Here is a 21,243-nt window from a genome sequence, read left to right as displayed (position 1 = left end):
GACAGAGAAACTTGAGGCAGGACCAAGTAAACTTGAAGGGCAAAAGGGACTGTGTATGACAATACTGCGCATTGTGAAAAAAACATTTGTGAAGCTATGCACCTGAGTAAGAGACTGATTATTTTTGAGTGGAGGTCTACCTCATTGAACTTTGTAACATCTGATCTTGGCCAGCTGAATACATCGGCAACATATAGTCTGGAAAAGCATATCGCCATCACACCTAAATGTTCGTACATGCAGCCAAACTCCCATTTTCTTGTAGCGTGCGAGGCGTGGAAGATGAGTACCTCGCCCACAGCTACTGCCACATTTCTGTTGTGTGACCAAGAAATATGCGCTAGCGAATAGGTAATGAAGATTGGATGCATTAAAAAGATATTTGGAAAATCCGAAAATAGTAATAAAGGGTAGGCTATGCTTGATTGATACTCAAAACAGGGGTTTCATATTATGCTCAACTACCAAGCTTGGTGATTGAAATTTTGACAGACAGCTATCTGATGGACAATCATACACTTAATTTTCATTTGTCACTTTCACTTATCCTCATTAATCCCTAAAATTCTTATGTAAAATGCCCACTCTTCATTTCCCTCTACCACCATCATCCTTCAGCAACTCTCCTAGCTCTTTCTTTGACCAGTTACAATTATGACATGGATTGTAAATGTTTTCAGATGGTATGGCTAACTTTAAGGCCATGTGCACATTTTCAGTATTTGGTGAGTTTTTAGATCAGTATTTGTAAGCCAAAATCAGATGTGGAACAACGAGAGAGGAAAAGTATAACAGAAACACGTCACCCCCTTCTGCAATTCTCACCCACTACTGATTTTTGGCTGACAAATACTGAAGTAAAATACTGATCAAATACTGAACGTGTGAACATAGTCTCAATATATGCAGTGTCTTACTGTTTGGTTCTCTTCGTTATGGACAGGCTTGGACTGGCCCACAGGGTAACAGGGAAATCCTGGTGGGCCCTTGTGCAAATCTTGGCCCCCAACCCCACTGCATGGGCATCACTTGGCATAATTCACTTGATTTCCTCTGTACAGAAAAAAAGCAGCATCTCAGAATTCATTAACCTCGCTACCCCGTTTATTATTATATTAGAGATATAGGTAAATTTGTGAACGAGGGAAGTGTAATATTTGTATGCAGGTGAAAAGTGGGCCCCTCAAAGTCAATGTTACTGGTGGGCTCTTGGCACCCCAATCTGACACTGGTTATGGATGTTGCATTATCTTTCAAATTCATGAGTGCATGCAGACAAGTGATCTTTGAATGCTTTGCTGCCAATGGCAGATCTGACTATATGTGATTGTATTCATATATGTTTTTTCTTTTAATAATGCTACTAAATGGATATCGCTGGTCTTTAAAAAATGTCTAACTGCAGAGCATGAATAAAACTCATTTTCTTCTATATCAAGCATATGAGAATGAGGTCTCCACCAGGTTTAACAATACTGAAAATTGGCTTTTGATGAGTTATATAAGGTAATTAAAAAGAAAATGATCATCCATATTAGTAATATTGTAAAAAAAATGCCCTCTGGGGTCTGCAAGCTGTTTCACTTACGTATGGCGTGGCATTGATCATTGATCCCTTTGCCTGTGGGTAATCATGTGTACAGTTATTGCGTATGTACGGGTCTATGAATAATATATTTTATTACTACTAATACCCCTACTCAAACGGAATCATTTGCAGGTATACCTACATTTGTATTTCCCCATGTAAATTGCTGAATATCTTGGGAATTGGGTTTGATTAGGCACTTGTTTTATAATTGGTTCAGATTTTGCTACATGGGGAATATTTCACGTTTGATTTTTGGCAATATTCAATTGCGAGTTTATCTCCTTGTAATGTCGAGCATAAAACCCGCTGCCCTGTCCCAATAATCAGCGAGAAATGTCATTGTAATATTAATGCTGCTATTACAATCAGATAAAGCACTTTACAGAAATCCCAAAGAATCCGAAGAAACAATAAGCCACACCTTCCTCCGCACCTGCAAAACTAAAGATTCATTTCTCCAATGCATTTGTCACCAAGCCACATAGGGGGAAAAAATTACACAATGTTAATGCCAAGCAAATTCTGGCTCTAAATAAGTAGCTTGATTGGCAAAAGGAGGGGTTCCCTGGATTCACCCTGTGTGCTTCCAGCTCTGACACCCCTATTTTTCAATGTCCAGGATATCGCTGGTAATCCAGGTTCACCCTCTTGTTTGTCTCCATTTTCCGTCCACCCATCCACCCCTAAAGACTCCGCACGAGTGCAATGAATTGTATTCTCCCACTGAACAAATCACAGTCATGAGATGGTAGCTGCTTTACATGTGGAGCAGGCAGGCTGCCTGAGTGTGTCTGCCTTTGTCAGTCCAATTCTCTCACTTGTGCTAAATCTCTGAAGCCAGAGAGGGGAATATATCTTCTTTTTCCTTCAGCTGCAGGATGGCTTTTGCTGCATCTGTCTTTCCTTCTTCCCAAGCCCTAGGGAGCTCCTGATCTCTATGTCTGGGATTCCACTCCACAGCTTTGCTAAGGACCAGTTGATAGCATCAATGAGGACTGCATCTAAGCATCTAGTCTCCAGCAGGTGAATGGGACTGGGAGAAGCAGAAACCAGTGGAGAACACATACACAGGGAAGATTTTTTTGTGGTTAGGACAAACATCATCTAACCTTTGATTTCAGCTGCTCAGGCTTGGGGGATAGTCTGCTAAAATGTGCAGTGCAGAGGCATTCAACTGTGACTGTCTTGGGCTATCACTGGAATCTTAAAACCAAGAAGGAAGTCCCAGGGAATTCCATATTAACTTAACTTCAGGGGGATTTTGTTTCTAACAATGACACATTACTGGCTCTCTTTTAGGAGTATGGTTTTAGAGTACTGGCCAGTTTTGTTCTGCTACATCTTCTGGCTTCAGGACTGTCAAGGAATGCCACATGTTATCCGAATAGGTAAGTCCTGCATGCTCTTCTCTCACTTCTGCAAAAAATGTCACTCATTGCTGTGTTAATGAAGGGGTTAAGTCCCCTTTGACCGCACACAATCGAAATGGTCACTTGGTCAGGGGAATTGGGCATTCTAGGATTTTCGGTCAAATTTTCCGACTATATCTCTGTTGCTGTACCTTTTTTTTGCTGCAGAGTTTACAAGAGAGGTCCCTGAGGACACGTTGTAGATATGGGAAGTAATTGTGCCCATATATCTGCATGCAGGAGCATACCCATAATAGGCACTAAAAATGATTTTTATGGCAGTTCGAGCAATGCTCTTCTAAAAGTTGTGGAGCCAAGCATTCCTCTACATAAGACCACCTGGCATGGAGAGGTAGGGTTAATAGCCCAGAATCCACATTGGGAGCATTCAGATCATCAAGTACACTCATCCTACTTGATATTTGGTCACAGCTTTCTACATGTAGATGTCTAGGCTCGGAAAAAAGAAGTCATGGATTTACCCATTGTCCTAAGCAATGTTTCAGATCAGCAGTGAATGCTGCACTCAATAGTGCCGCCTGCATTGTGTGCACAGAGCCCTGAGATAGTCTGGGATAAGTCTCATCCTTCTCAGCTCTTTCTGGATGTATAACACAAAGTTAATCTGCTTGGAAAGAAGCAAAGTAGATGCAGGAAGCTTCCCAGCTCACAATCCTGTTAAGGTTATGGACTGGGCTGTCTTCATTTATTGACCTTGGGTGTCTATTAATCTGCTTGTTCCCCAAGGACAGGCGCTCAACCAAATTAGGTTAACATCTGCATTTTATTAGGTCCTGAAACAGGACAGTCCTACCTATCTTATGACAACTTATAGTGAAGGCTTTGTGTGTAACCGCCCTGTGACACCCTTCAGTGATTTTAACTAAAGCAGTTCAGTGCCCACTTGGCCCAAGGAACGTATGTGCAAATCAAACTACCGCAGGTGATCTACTTGTTGTATAGTGACCGACCTTTATATTTTGTCCATGCACGGTAAATATATATATATATATACATATATATATATATATATATATATATATATATGTTACACTATACATACTTGAAGTGATATAGCTCTACACAATATGTGCTATTATAATGGCTGCTGTGCTTTGTTGTGTTTTATTATACATTTTCTGGTATCCCTGTAGATTTATTTTATTCACTATATTATTGTATTTGTGGAATAAAAATAGATATTTTTTTTATTCTTATTTGAACACTTAATGATGGCAAAGTCCCTATGTAGCAAGAATCTTTCTATAGTTTTTCCATTGTGCAGTTGGTCCTCTGTTTATGAAATAGATTTCTTTCCAGACAATGCATTTTTTATGTGTTTTACAATGTTGGAAGGAAAGCGGTTTCAGTGAGTCGAAGGAGCAGGTGCTGTAAAGAGTATGCTTTGAAAAGGATTTATTAGCTGAAATTCTAAAGTGAATGAGTTTGACACTTTGTTAAGAGTTAACTCCAATGAATACACTGCTAGACAAAGCTTGGGTGCTGGGGTGACCTATAAAGTAACCTAGAAATAGTGGAAACAAAAAGAGCGTAACGCATCAGAATAAACCATACTATGTTTAAGACTGGTGAGGTTTTGGTAATGGCGGCAATCAATGTAAACTTCTTACTACTCATCAACATAACAGATTGCAATAAATACAAATAGTCACTTCGCATTTTTGATTCAATTCCCTCACATGGTTAAGTAAAAAAAAACTCTGCAAAATGGGATACGTTGGGTTTATGTACAAGGCTCTGACTGCCGCAGGACAGGACAATAACAGTACAAACACATATACATATGTATATATACATTATTGACCATCCATATGGTTTGTTCCTATAGGTTATTATTCTGTTGACCGGATCGGTCGGGAAACAATGAGTCATTATTGCTCTGCATCCAGTGGTGCATTAGGAAGTCATCTACGTACAGTTATGGATCCCGCATGACGGCCATAAAATAACTTGACTGAGCACTGACAGATCATCAGCTGAGGCCAGAAAGAAATGGCCTCAGTTGAAATACTTAAGGCTTATGGAAACTTGAATTCAGCAACTAGGTCAGAGATCAAATAGGGTTGCCATTGTTGCCTCCTCTACACCCAGGGCTGAGATGCTGATCAGTCTAAATTCAATAATTTGGATATTTTTCACATTATTAATTTTCTAGTATTATTTAACGGTATATAAGTGCAATAACTAACATTAAAAAATAATAAAATAATTAAAAAACACTATATGATAGTAGGACAAGAATACACTTTATTGTCAATCAGGAAAGAATACTGTCAGATTACATATTTATCCATAAATCTACATTATTACATTATTCTTCCAATTTGTGGACATCCAAATGTACAGTACTAATAATTGCCTAGACCGCTACAGTCATATAATAATATACGTACTCATGGACTCATTGTGATGTGGATCCTCATGGGTATTCTCATTGCTATGTAGTAGTAAATAACATATACCCATAATGGAAAACACCCCGTAGCATAATGCAACTATGGTGTCTCTGCTACCAATATATTATACAGTATTATTTATTGTAAGAAACTACGAAGAACGCGATTTAATGGGATTATGTTCATGGTGACTCTTCTTTGGACTTCTACAAGCTGTGATACATCAAAGCAAAGCTGCAGCAGAGATCCCTGATGGATGTGGTACATTGTGACATCTCAACCTGTGGAGCTTAGAAGTCACACCAAGAACACATTTAGTGTTTCACTGTCTACACATAATCTGTGCTGGGATTATCAATGATGTCGACTATAAACTCGACTCTTCCTTCTAGAATAAAGGACATGTCCTATTTTATGGGGAAAGAAGTCAACATTCTTCACGCTTTGCTATTATTTGCACATTATTATTCTTTACATTTAATCACCATCAATTCCTGCTTTTGAGATTTCTGGGCTTATTTTTCCAATCTGGCTCTCTCTATCCAGACGATATTACCTGCTATATTGCTTTTTCTTTAATGCCCACCATAAACATTATCTTTACAACCAAGGCTTTTGCTCCTCTGGCAATTCTCTTGTCCTTTATTATGTTCATAGATGAGCTTAAGTACTATCCTGGTGATAATATTGGAATTATTGACTGATAGAGGGTTAACGTTTCATAAAACACCAAAAATTGAAATGGTCTTATCTATCTATCTATCTATCTATCTATCTATCTATCTATCTATCTATCTATCTATCTATCTATCTACCTATCTATCTAATATCTATCTATCTATCTATCTAGCTATCTATCTATCTAATTCTATCTATCTATCTATCTATCTAATATCTATCTATCTATCTATCTAGCTATCTATCTACCGTATCTATCCCATATCTATCTACCTATCTATCTATCTATCTATCTAGCTATCTATCTATCTAATTCCATCTATCTATCTATCTATCTATCTATCTATCTATCCCATATCTATATATCTATTTATCTAGCTATCTATCTATCTATCTATCTATTATCTATATATCTATCTATCTATCTATCTATCTAGCTATCTATCTATCTATCCCATATCTTTCTACCTATCTATCTATCTATCTAGCTATCTATCTATCTAATTCCATCTATCTATCTATCTATCTATCTATCTATCTATCTATCCCATATCTATCTATCTATCTATCTATCTATCTATCCCATATCTATCTATCTATCTATCTATCTATCCCATATCTATCTATCTATCTATCTATCTATCTATCTATCTATCTATCTATCTATTTATCCCATATCTATCTATCTATCTATCTATCTATCTATCCCATATCTATCTATCTATCTATCCCATATCTATCTATCTATCTATCTATCTATCTATCTATCTATCTATCTATCTATCTATCTATCTATCTAGCTATCTATTATCCATGCATCTAATTTCTATCTATCTATCTATCTATCTATCTATCTATCTATCTATCTATCTATCTATCCAGTTAAAAAAAATGGAACAGCACTAAAAGTTAAATGGGCGTAAAGTCTCCCAGCAATCAATCCATAATTGCCAACATATAGTAGTAAAAAACAGAAGGCAGCACTCCAAAAAGTAGTTTCAAAATAAGGTGGACTTTATTAGGTCCATATGGCGTGGCGAAGTTTCGGCTGTAAGCCTTTTCCCTTATAGCCGAAACGTCGCCACGCCATGTGGACCTAATAAAGTCCACCTTATTTTGAAACTACTTTTTGGAGTGCTGCCTTCTGTTTTTTTACTACTATCTATCTATCTATCTATCTATCTATCTATCTATCTATCTATCTATCTATCTATCTTTCTTTCTATCTATCTATCTATCTATCTTTCTATCTATCTATCTATCTATCTATCTATCTATCTATCTATCTATCTATCTATCTATCTATCTATCTATCTTTCTATCTATCTATCTATCTATCTATCTATCTATCTATCTATCTATCTCCTATATATTTATCTATCATTATCTATCTATATATTTATTTATCTCTATCTGTTTCTCTGTATCTATGCTATTACATATTAAGATTGTAAAAAATACTATTTTCCTCATGGTCATTGGAACTTGGAATAAAAAGTGTGTGACCTCTCACCATTATTAGAATACTAATTTTATGCACATTTTACTCTTATTTTCTTTGAATATATGTTGTCAGTTCTTCTAGGAATATTCCTCATCTTACCTTTTGTTACTAGGTATAAATAAACATGATTCCATCTTGTACATTTTGACCACAAACTCTACATGGGAGCTGTAGGATTAGAAATAAAATGAAGTGCTTTGTCCTAATAAAAATGGCTAGCGCCAGGTGGCCTACACACCGCTATCAGATCACCCAACATATCAAAGGCCAGTGTCAGGAGACAGCGCGGCTGAGCTTTTCATGTTCACCTTCCTCACCCAGTGTGATCATTAGCTGTGGCAACCAATTAAAAGTTGCAAAATGATCATCGTTCTGTAAAAGACTACAAGTAGAGAAGCAAAAATAAATACTGGGCAGAGCCAGAAAAGGCAGTGCATTGCTGATCAATAATTCAGCAGAAAGTGAAGCGTCTCCTTGTATTCTGCATTTTACGACTAACGTCCTATTTTTTCAATACTCCAGAAATAAGATGTGATTTGATTGTAACTTAAGATGTTGACAGACCTACTTGCATGGCTTTACCTGATGTTAATCACATAGTATACCATCTGCCATCACAGTTTTGACTATCATCAATTGTTGCGTCCTTCCTATTGAGAATCAATAGAAAATATATATTTTTTTAAAATAAAGTAGTGGAGTCAACACAGTGTCAGAAAGATTGGTGAGAAAAATGTGGATTTTTTTCATGATGTCGCCATCTGGTGGCTACAAAGCAATGAAGAAACTATTTTATTAACGCTAATTATGGAATTATGTATAATGCATGGTTGTTTGGGTAAAAAAGTCTGGGATGCTATTGTGTAAGTGACAGAGGAAGTCATCAATTGCTTCATGATTAATTTGAATGATTTTTGGATCCCATATGGGTCTGGACTATTGAATAGGTCTTAGTAGCTTTATTTCTTATTATAAACAGATGGGTTTCTCTGGTAAGATAGGATTTTGCTATTGCTATTGTTCTAAGCTTTTGACCCTTTGAAAGTCTATAGCTCGCCTCTTCCTTTTCATTGGCGCTACATTCTGTAAACTGCCAAAAACTGATCCACTTCATTTAATATGTGGTTCAGTTCATAGTCAATTCCTATATTTGACATGGGAAGAACTGTTGATAATGCATCCTCAATGTATTCGGCTCTACTTGCCAACACTATGTTTCCTTCCATCATGCACGAGTCCTGTGGTAGGAAATTAATGTAGCATGTGGTTATAGAGTGAATATTTAAATTCACATTTCTGACATACTTGATCTTAATGCCAAGTTAGAATGTTAAAGCCTTGAAGCTTGGCATAGGTCCATCTGGCCCATGGCCAACAAATACATACCACTGCAAAACAAATAAATCGCCTAACAAAGGCAAGTGACATGTGACGGATGCAAGAAGACAATGAAAAAGATAGTGAAAATAGAAAAGGAAAACATGAGATTAACCAATATGGGGGGAAGAAACAAAGGTGGAAAGAAAACTGAAAATCTAATATCTCTGAAACGTCAAGTCACCTTATCCAAAGTCACACTTTCCTCAAAACACAATAGGAAGGACTGAAGAGGTCCCTTTCCTCAAAACACAATAGGAAGGACTGAAGAGGTCACACTCCTCAAAACACAAAAGGAAGAACCTGAAGAGGTCACTTTCCCCAAAACACAATAGAAAGGACTGAAGAGGTCACATTCTTCAAAACACAATAGGAAGGACTGAAGAGGTCACATTCCTCAAAACACAAAAGAAAGGACTGAAGAGGTCACTTTCCTCAAAACACAATAGAAAGGACTGAAGAGGTCACATTCTTCAAAACACAATAGGAAGGACTGAAGAGGTCACATTCTTCAAAACACAATAGAAAGGACTGAAGAGGTCACTTTCCTCAAAACACAATGGGAAGGACTGAAGAGGTCACTTTCCTCAAAACACAATAGGAAGGACTGAAGAGGTCCCTTTCCTCAAAACACAATAGGAAGTACTGAAGAGGTCACATTCCTCAAAACACAATAGGAAGGACTGAAGAGGTCACATTCCTCAAAACACAATAGGAAGGACTGAAAAGGTCAATTTCCTCAAAACACAATGGGAAGGACCTGAAGAGGTCACTCTCCTCAAAACACAATAGAAAGGACTGAAGAGGTCACATTCCTCAAAACACAATAGGAAGGACTGAAGAGGTCACTTTCCTCAAAACACAATAGGAAGGACCTGAAGAGGTCACTCTCCTCAAAACACAATAGGAAGGACCTGAAGAGGTCACTCTCCTCAAAACACAATAGGAAGGACTGAAAAGGTCACTTTCTTCAAAACACAATAGGAAGGACCTGAAGAGGTCACATTCCTCAAAATACAAGAGGAAGGACCTGAAGAGGTCACTTTCCTCAAAACACAATAGGAAGGACAGAAGTGGTCACTTTCCTCAAAACACAATGAGAAGGACAGAAGAAGTCACTTTCCTCAAGAGATTAATAATTATGGACCAAGTTCTGAAATAAATGCAACCTGCACAAACTAAAGTGATCTAGCACCAGTGATGTGTGACCCCCGTTCTATGATGGCTCAACAGAGTGACGTAAAAGGGAGCAACCACAATGTAACCACCCAATACACTGCAGGGTTCGACATATTAATTTCAATAGTTTCTGAGCACTCTTGTCGTCATCCTATATTAATATGTACTGGTCTGTAAAGCTAAGTATCAACCACATATTGACTGCATTAAGTTCAGCAGTGTGACTCAGTACTCTGTACAAAATCCATTTCCCAAATGTGATGTATCCCCGACGTTCACTAAACCACTTGTCTAAAGCCATTTGCTCTTAGCTGGAAAAACCCCAAACATATTGATTTTCATTCAGGATCTGTCTGCCTCTACACTAGCACATGTATACAGGAATCTCCTAGAGACACAGTGACTGCAAGCTACCCGCAGTGGAAGAATCACAAGGAATGTCAGCTTAGAGGGCAGGCGAAGGTTAAAATTAGCCTGTGGAAGACCAGAAATAGGCTTTTTTTTTCCCTCAAGGAGAACTATACTAATTGCAATGGGATTTTTCCTGATAAATATTGGAAGCAATCTTGTGCTCTTTAAAATGGTTAAACTGTATCCTAAATGTAATTATGTGCTACATTACAATAAATGAAAAATACTCGACCTTCTATGCTGGTAACTGCAATATAAAATTATATATTTATATATATATATATATATATTTTTTTTTTTTTTTTTTAATTTATGTACTGAATACAGAAACATGTCCTCATGCAGATCTGCAGAAAATAGCTTAATATTCAGATGAAAAATGTAACTCAGTCATTGCATAAAAAGCCTGGCAGTGATGACAAATTCTCACCAGTGGGGGCTACTGAAGTAATAGCATAAAGTAGAGGGGTTTTACTGGGTCAACGTCTTCCTTAGGTGTTATCATATGTCATTCATCCTAACAAGAGCAGATGGCAAGCAGAAGATTCTCTCCAATGCCCGTAGCCCCTTTGAAACATACATATGCATGCAGAGTTGAAGGCTGGTGGTGCAGGAGACTAATGGGCAGACCTAGCTTGGCAGAGGGTCCCAAGGTACTCTGGTTATATGTGTTGACCTTCCTGATGTTTCAAGGCCACATTTTCAGGTCATAGCTTAGAAAAGCTTAGAAAACGTAAAATTTGGATATAAAGTACTTTATGTTGTCATACTGTAGACTGTAAAAGGTGCATTGTCATAGGAACATTTCAGAGAGGCCTTGCCACCAAGCAGCTGTATGAAGGGTACCTCCAAAAAATACAGCTCTCTGGCACATACTATTTTCTGCTTAGGGACAGAGGCATATGGAGCTGCCAAAAAATCTTCATTTTCTGAGGGGAATAAAGGATCAGGCATGCTAAAACCCAACATGTCATACTTTCTTTGCTCCTGCAGCAGGCACTGGGTACGGTTGTGATGCCCACATGCTGCTGACATCATTGGATGTTAATGGTGAGGACACGCCGCCACTGATGCACGTACTTACGTGATGCTTCTCACAGCCACATCCAGTTCATAGCCTGCGTTCGGGCTCGGCAGACGAATGCATAAGTCGGATGTGTACTTTCCAATTTTTGATTGGACAGCACATGGACAGCACACTACCTATTTTATTCAACAAGGATGTCCAGATGAATGATTTTTAGATTGGTCCGACTGTCCTTGAGAAAAAAAATCGCAACATACACTACGTTCTTCAAAAAAACAAAAACCACAGAACATCTGAGCGGCATCTGATTTTTATGTATACATTTCTATAATAAACCTAGAAAACCGTTCTTGATGTACATATTTAATGTATACAAACAGATCACATGTTACATAGTAACATAGTTATTAAGGTTGAAGGAAGACTATAAGTCCATCTAGTTCAACCCATAGCCTAACCTAACATGCAACATGGACGTAAAAAACGGACACACGGGTGAAAATCGTCCACATTTTCTGGATGAAACCGCTGACCTTTCATGCGCTTGATTGCAGCCGGCCTTAAACAACATAAGCCCCAGACCGATACATGGTTTCTGCGCGGACCCCTTGTAGCAAACCATCAGGACAGGAGAGATTTGTCCTGCTGATGTACTGAGCTCATGAGGTAGACATATCGGGGTATAATTCCATGTTGAAATGAATGAAAATCTTATTCAAAAAGCACATGACATGGTTTTTTTTGTGTGTTTTTGAAACAGAATCTTCTCCAAATCCTTGTAAAAAAAAATATTTGAACATCCCCTAAGTTCACATGGAATTTTGTTTGCATTGTTTTATTGTGCCTGACACATCCGCTAACAAAACTTTTTATAAAAATCAGTTTGCACTTTTTTTAATGCATTTTTATGTATGAGGCATTTTTTTCACAGTTGAAACATCCCAAGAATTCACGTTTTTTGTTTTTTTTTCACGCAACACCATATATAACGTAGAAGCAATAGCGGTTGGATACTAGATAAAACTTAGCTTTTATTCATACTAAGAGTAAAAAATAAATGACCGCTAAAAGACACAAAATACAAAAAAATACAGAAAAACCAGGGATCTGTGATACATGTGCCCTAAACCAAACACAGCAAGGGGAAAACAAATAGACGTAGACATACAACAGACAATTGACTGTAATAGTTGGTCCTATAAATGGATTAGAGACCAAAAAGCAGATAGCATATAGTACCAAGAAGAACTGGGAAGTACTAGTCAATATATACCTCTCGCTATATTAGAGTGGTAGTATGGTGTCACTTATATTTCACCAAAAATCATATCCACCTCATAGCCAAAAAACACCACAGTCATAAATTGGGAGTGTCAACTAGAACATACCCTTGGTTACTATATGATTGTTGCTACCAAGCGCGTATAGCGCTGACACCATAAGCTGGTTGTATAGAACAACGGCAAATATGCTAGGTGTATGTAACAGTCAATGACAAAGCAGTAGTCACAAAAGCCTCATGAGACATCTATAATGCACTGGGCCCTTATATAGCGCACCTATATAAAATCCATAGGATAGCTAATGAGCGTTATGAAGGTGCTCAGTGCAAACCATATACCTTTAGTGTGGGTACACCATTATATCTGCATATCATATATCTGCGGGCTGGGATCACCACACATATGACCCACTGTTGTGGGTGGATCTCACCAGAGTCCGTCGGTCTAGTTTGCCGTGGTAAGGTAATGGTGAGGCCGTGACATAAGACAGCGTCTCTTTGGGAGACGCTGTCTTATGTCACGGCCTCACCATTACCTTACCACGGCAAACTAGACCGACGGACTCTGGTGAGATCCACCCACAACAGTGGGTCATATGTGTGGTGATCCCAGCCCGCAACAGCAAGCGGGATCTGTCTGTGCAATCCTATATGTCTGTACAGTAATTAGGTTGTATGCAGATATAATGGTGTACCCACACTAAAGGTATATGGTTTGCACTGAGCACCTTCATAACGCTCATTAGCTATCCTATGGATTTTATATAGGTGCGCTATATAAGGGCCCAGTGCATTATAGATGTCTCATGAGGCTTTTGTGACTACTGCTTTGTCATTGACTGTTAGCATACACCTAGCATATTTGCCGTTGTTCTATACAACCAGCTTATGGTGTCAGCGCTATACGCGCTTGGTAGCAACAATCATATAGTAACCAAGGGTATGTTCTAGTTGACACTCCCAATTTATGACTGTGGTGTTTTTTGGCTATGAGGTGGATATGATTTTTGGTGAAATATAAGTGACACCATACTACCACTCTAATATAGCGAGAGGTATATATTGACTAGTACTTCCCAGTTCTTCTTGGTACTATATGCTATCTGCTTTTTGGTCTCTAATCCATTTATAGGACCAACTATTACAGTCAATTGTCTGTTGTATGTCTACGTCTATTTGTTTTCCCCTTGCTGTGTTTGGTTTAGGGCACATGTATCACAGATCCCTGGTTTTTCTGTATTTTTTTGTATTTTGTGTCTTTTAGCGGTCATTTATTTTTTACTCTTAGTATGAATAAAAGCTAAGTTTTATCTAGTATCCAACCGCTATTGCTTCTGCATTTCTCTTGTTTGGATTACTACCCAGCTATAGTACATATATAACGTAGGCGTATTTTCCTGTTAAATCAATGGGATGTTTATTCAAGTGTTGTTTCATGTGGATTTTGGGAGCAGATCCCACCTATCAATCAATGTAAAAAAAAAATCCTCTGCGTTATCCCCATAAAATCAGAAAATGCAGATACTTTTCAATTTACCTGTTGACATATAAATGTAAATAAATGAAAAAAAAAAGGTTCTTGTCCATTCCAGGAAGTGTGAAGAGACTGCTGTAGTGATTCCTGTGTGATTGCACATTAGGGCCCGGATCAATGGCCGGCATCTATAGAACTCTTCCACACAATACGTCTGTCTCTATCGCCGGATAAGAGGCCGCTCCTATTTTTCCATTTCTCTTTGCTGTGGATGTAATCACAAGGAGATGTTAACCTTTAGATGTAATAATAGCTTGGGCCAGAACTTCACATATAGATTTGTTTTCCTTCATCACAAATGGAATTTCATATTTCTGAAGTTAGAAAAGGCGGGCTACGTGGATGGCAAAGTGCTACCGGCCATTAGCGAGGGGCTCATTGTAGAGAAATCAGTGTATTATTGATGATGTATGCTCCGTAACAAAGAAGCTATGGGAACATATTGATAAGTCCGCAATGCCTGGTAGGTTCACCAAAGCCAGATAATACATTAATGGCTTTACTTATCTCTAATAAGCAGCCACTGTCAATGCTGCAGTGATGGTCTGAAGGTCTCCGTGCCTCCCTTAACCTCATCCTCACCTTCTGACCCCTCCATCCTACTTGCATTTACTTCATTTTCCTATGTGTCCATCAAAAGCCCTCTAAAATCGCTTTTCAATTGCTGCCTTGTCCGCGGATTACATCTGCTCATCCATGTAAATACCATAATAACATCTCTGGAGAGAAATTAGGGATTCAGGGTAGCTACTAGGAATTGTATGTATACATTTGTATGTATATTATTATTATTTATTGTTATAGCGCCATTTATTCCATGGTGCTTTACATGTGAGGAGGGGTATACATAATAAAGACAAGTACAATAATCTTAAACAATACAAGTCATAACTGGTACAGGGGGAGAGAGGACCCTGCCCGCGAAGGCTCACAATCTACATATATATATATAATTTTATTTTTATTTTTTTCAATTTACTGCCCACCCTGAATTGTCTTCCTTCAAAATGATTATGGCACTTCCATATTTCTAAAAGGTGAAAAGCTGTATATATATATATATATATATACATATGTAGATTTATATATAGATATGGATATATATAGATTGCCGTAAATGCAGAAGATGGAAGTCGAGATGAACCTATAACATATATTTTCGATGCCTTGCCAGCCTAATTGTCATTGGCTTATAGTAAAAGAGGAGCATAGCAGAGCTGAGATTAGCAATCGTCACTGCTCGTTTTTTTTTTTTTTATTCGACCGGAGGATGATCACTTTGCATAAAACCTGAAATTGAATAAATGAATTACTTTATTTGCAGGTCTATGGGAAGCCACGAATAACATATCCATGGCCATTTCATAGCACATCGTCTGAACTAAGTGAACTCTGCTGCATCGGCCAAGATGGCAGAATACAAACACAGCCTGAGCCTCACAATGGCTCCGGGAAGGCTCTAAAATGTAACATTACAGGGATAAATAGACGTCTTTCATGTTTATAGTTCCGTAAATATGTCCTTAGCTCTGCTGGTTTATGTGCCAATAGTGCCATTTTACTGCCAGTAGAGGGCAGTATATCATACAAAGATTGCACCAACCGGAGACTGGAGTATTGTGAATATCCCCATTGTGTTGCCTTATAATAATAAGCTATATTTCTATATATTTCTAGCCCATACAAAAGGATATGGACTTGGGTGCACAAAACAGGGATAAAATAGAAGGAAGGTAATAAATACAGTGAGTACAGACATTTACCTGGCAATGTAGATATAATTACCGTTCTGTTATCATTTTATAAAAGCTTTCATATTACACAAGCAAAGAGTTTTCTCCACTGAAAGTATAATACGGAGGGGAGGCTGGCACATTTCTCTTCAGAAGTCTAAAAAAATTGGCGTTTTGGATATTCTAGGGACCGTTAAAGTGCCAGGATCAATGTTAGGGATAACAATTAAGTACTTTATTGCTCTGAATGGATAGTGTCCTCACTTGCACCGCTCTTCTTGCTTCATAACAGTGCACTGTGACGAGGGCAGGCAGGGGATAGCGACATAAAGGAAGCATAGCTACAGCTGCCAGGGAGGAAGAGAAGGCGCGCACTAGAACACCATTTACTACCACAAAAGAGCAATATTACAGTTATTTATTATTAGATTTGTGTTTGATTTATTGTATTCCTATTGAACACTCATAGTGTATTTATAATTTTTGTTTTATGCAAAGCTCTGATACCTTTCAATCATTAAAGCACCACTCCAGCTTTTTTTGTATTAGGGTATGTGCACACGTTGCAGATTCTCAGCGGATCCGCAGAGTTTTCTGAGGTGCAGAAATGCTGCAGATCCGCAATTGATTTACAGTACAATGTAAATCAATGAGAGAAAAAAAATGCTGTGCACACTTTGCGGAAAATCCGCTGCGGTTTAAAAGTAGTAGCATGTCACTTCTTTTTTGTGAATCTGCAGCGTTTTTGAACCCATTCCATTATAGGAAACCGCAGGGGTAAAAAACGCAGCAAATCCGCAAGAAAACCGCAGCAAAAACGCACAAAAAACGCGACAATTCCGCAGGTGCGTTTTCTGCCAGGAGAGGCAGAATCCGCACCAGAAATTCCTAAGCCTAATCCGCAACGTGTGCACGTAGCCTTACAATGCTGGAATGGTGCTGATAAACTACGTTCCCTGCCCCTAGTATTATACTCACCAGTCGCCATCTTCTTCTGTTATTGGCACTGCTGTGGTTGATCTCCAGCAGTTTATGACCTGCCGGATCTCTCCACTGTTTGCTGGGTGATCCAAAAGTTACAACTCAAGCCAACATCACACATTCTGTATTCGGTCAGTATTTTACATCAGTATTTGTAAGCCAAAACCAGAAGTGGGTGATAAATACAGAAGTGGTGCATATGTTTCTATTATACTTTTAATATCAGTAGACACAATGTAATGCTCCACATTTCCTGAAAAGATCCTGAAACTGACAATAAGGGTGATTTCACATTGCATTGTTGGGTCCTGTCGGGGCATACATCTGAATCCCCCGCAAAATAGGGTTTGGATGTATGCGTCGACTGTAATAGTGATGTCAGAGCGAACTTGCACTCTGACGTGCATCATTTTTGGGAGTGCACGCCTACAGCAGCTGGGCAGTTAGACGTAGAAGACTGCGTCTGAGTGTCCGCCTCCTGTCGACATACACTCTCAAAAATGGTGCATGTAAGAGCCCACGTACTATATAACACAGCTACGTAGTATATAGCACAGCCACGTAGTATATTGCCCAGCCACGTAGTATATAGCACAGGGACGTAGTATATAACACAGCCCACGTAGTATATAACACAGCCACGTAGTATATAGCAGAGCCCACGTAGTATTTAGCACAGCCCATGCAGTATATAACACTGCCCACATAGAATCTAACACAGCACACGTAGTATATAACACAGCCCACATAGTATATTGCACAGCCCACGTAGTATATAGCACAGCACACATAGTATATAGCAATGTGGGCACCATATCCCTGTTAAAAAAAGAATTAAAATAAAAAATTGTTATATTCTCACCTTCCGGCGGCCCCCGAATCCAGGCCAGGCATTTAGCGATGCTCCTCGTGACGCTCAGGTCCCAAGAATGCATTGCGGCAATAACAAGTGATGATACAGCGATCTCACGAGACCGCTACATCATTGCCGTTCATTGCCGAAATGCATTCTTGGGACCGGAGCATCACGAGGAGCAGGAAAGGCAGCGGAAGGTGAGAATATAATGATTTTTATTTTTTTATTATTTTTAGCAGATCTTTTTACTATTGATGCTGCATAGGCAGCATCAATAGTAAAAAGTTGGTCACACAGGGTTAATAGCAGCGTTAACGGACTGCTAAAATGCTATGGGGGCACTGACTGGAGGGGAGTAGGGAGGGGGCACTGCCTGGATGAGAGTAGGGATGGGCCGGACTGTGCCCGTAGCTGATTGGTCGAGGCCGGCCCCAACCAATCAGCGACGCAGGATTTCCGTGACAGACAGACAGAAGTGACCCTTAGACGATTATATAGATAGATTGTGCTTGCTTAAATAGCATCATTATTTAGATATTGCCTTACAGACATGGTCCTGATTAGGGCTCGCAATCTAGATTCCCCATATGTCTGTGTAATGTTGGAGGAAACTGGAGTACCAAGGGGAAACCCACGCAAACACGGGAGAACATACAAACTCCTTGCAGATGTGGTCCTTGAGGGCATTTGAACCCCAAACCCCACCATGGCAAGGTTATCGCATTAACCACTGAGCCACCGTGTTGCCCAATATAACAGTACATCATATAACATAAGTATAAAAAAGGATAAGTGTGCCAAATTGATGAAAAAGAAGAGAAAAGACCCTGTCTTACAATCTGCAAGAAATCAAAACCTAATCTAATATATTTTCCAACATTCAAGCCATGTAGTATTACAATTTACCAGATGTAAAATAATAGACTGAGTTGTTAAGCTTCTATTTTTTATGTCTTTGCGGCTTTCAACCAGGAAAAAATGAAATTTTCAAGGTCAAAGGAGGTCATGCTAAGATTTGAACCTAGGTTACTGGCAATAAAATTACTGCTAACCTATTCTGTCAACCTTAACCAATTTAATACCTTGACTGCTATTTGTTCACTCTAGTCTATAGTCTGCCTGAACATCTCTCTTTCTCTCCTCTTTAAGAAGATGACAGCAGCTTCTGCTAAAAGAGTTTTATAAGGCAGGTAGCTGACAGCGGAGCGTCTCTGATAAAACTTCTATCATTTTCACTCTAAAGGTTATTTCTTCCACGGTTGTGCTTACAGGTGACAGTTTACATGGTAGAAGGTCTTTCCAGTTTGTGGCACTTGATGATGTAGTTCTGCTGTATATCCTTCACACCTGTAGACAGTGATAGGTGCCCAGGAATCATACCAGGTCACTGTCACTTTTTGTGTCTTTCTGTAATTTTTTTTTCTAGTTGTTTCTATTTTTTTTTATGTTATTGGATGTCTGGATGGTTTTTAGTGTTGTTAATGGAGGTTGAAAAATATGTCAATAAATAGGAGTGTTGGTTGCAACCGAATAATCAATCACATAACATAAGATAAAGGATAACATGGATGAGTGATTGTACGAGTCTTACAGAGTAGAAGCAATTGTGCGTGTCAGCAGAATATCCTCAGGTTCACCACGATGACGGATACATGTCACACAATAGAATGGAGTGGAGCTGTCATTGGTCTGTAGAGAATGAATCTGAATTTGATATACTTAAGTCACACTATGGATACACAGATGGGCATGGAGACAGATTTATTAATTTATAACCATAATGATAATGCTAGCATAATACTTATAACTATGTGATATACTATGGAATGCATCACCTATAGATAGTAATTGTTGAAAAATATTTTTGCGCCAGGATGAAAAGTTACAGTGTAGAAATGAATTGCGAATGTGCTCGGATGAGCGTTATCCTAGCATGCCAGTGTGTTTAGCCTATTGTCTTTGGCGTGCTCAAAAAATATGTTTGCGTCCCCTCGTCTGCATGTCTCGGGGCTGTTCGACAGCCGCAACACATGCAGGGATTGTCTGCTTGTTAGGCAATCCCCTGTCGAACGGCTGCGTGACGTGCCGACGCGGGAACTTGTAAATGATTCGAGCACGCCAAAGTCAGTCGGTTAGCACCCGAGCATGCTTGAATAACAACTTATCCGAGCATGCTCGCTCAGCTCTATTCCCTAACTATAATTTGTGCCTGCCATGAAGATCATTTTTTCCAACCAAAATGTTGGCCATTTTTTGTGGAAGCAGACGTTATTTTGTCTAGCCATAGTTTTTCAAGTGCAGGGTAGGAGGTTGGATTACTTACTGGTCATGCTCATAAAAGGCATGCTATGTAATAATTGAAAGGGACAGGTCTGTCAGAATGGAAACCATACTTATTTAGACTCTCTGTATGATGTCAAGATCCTCAATTATGGCAGGTGCTCATGAATTGCCTTGGCAATCCATTTACAATACGCTGCTTCCTAATAGCATGGATCAAGCCATTGTCCATACAGTGACTAGTTATTAAGAATAACTACAACACCAACTATTAAAAACAACTATACACGTAAAAAACGTGTTGAGATCACAGAAAGCAATGCGTGATGATATTAAAGCTCTCATCTATCATTTCTCATAACACACCTGTTGTATCCTTTCTTCTGTTCCCCAAACTGCTGTTTCCAATCAAGATGAGTTTTTTATCTTAACAATCTAACATAAAAATCGGTTCCTTTATTCCAACACCCTGTGGAAATTCTTTCATTGCTCAAATAAAATGCCATATTAAACATCAGTCGACTTAAAAAGGATTTTACTTGGCTTTTGGAAATAGCAAATCTTGACTTTGTCCAATTCTAAAGCCATCCAAGTGTGTTGTGTCATTATGACATAGTGCGTCAAGGATGATGTGTCTTTTGAAGATGGAGACAAAAATTAAATGAACTTGTTTTAGATATTTGAAGCATAAAGCTTCAGTCATTCGTGTCTGGCTATTTATGTGTCTTTCTATCTATCCACCTAATGTAATGTATCCTTTAGGCTTTATCTTTCTTTTGACTCAAGATTACTTGCTTTCCAGAACAGCATGATTTTGTGATATTCTGTCTCTGTGGGTCATGATGTACTATATATTTTTTTTTTGTCGCCACCTAGTAGTTGTGATATACATGTGATATACAGCTTGTCCAGGATTTTGCTAGTTCAAAATACAATACTATAGGCTATATCTAAATATATAATTATATATTTCATATATTCATA

At 38.6% G+C, this 21,243-nt stretch overlaps 1 protein-coding gene across 1 annotated transcript in view; it reads left to right on the top strand.

Moving 5' to 3' along the window:
* The first annotated feature begins 2,074 nt into the window (after positions 1 to 2,074).
* Positions 2,075 to 21,243, top strand: part of GRIK3 (glutamate ionotropic receptor kainate type subunit 3) — a 900,786-nt gene continuing 881,617 nt past the window's right edge. Inside the window, exon 1 of the mRNA XM_069756890.1 lies at positions 2,075 to 2,979. Coding sequence (XP_069612991.1) covers positions 2,865 to 2,979 — 115 coding nt within the window. The 5' untranslated portion in view covers positions 2,075 to 2,864. The remainder of the gene's footprint in view (positions 2,980 to 21,243) is intronic.

This window comes from Ranitomeya imitator, chromosome 3 (assembly GCF_032444005.1).
Source record: "Ranitomeya imitator isolate aRanImi1 chromosome 3, aRanImi1.pri, whole genome shotgun sequence".
Taxonomy (NCBI): Eukaryota; Metazoa; Chordata; class Amphibia; order Anura; family Dendrobatidae; genus Ranitomeya; species Ranitomeya imitator.
The sequence above is the reverse complement of the archived record's forward strand: the minus strand, read 5'-3'. Positions and strand labels throughout refer to the sequence as shown.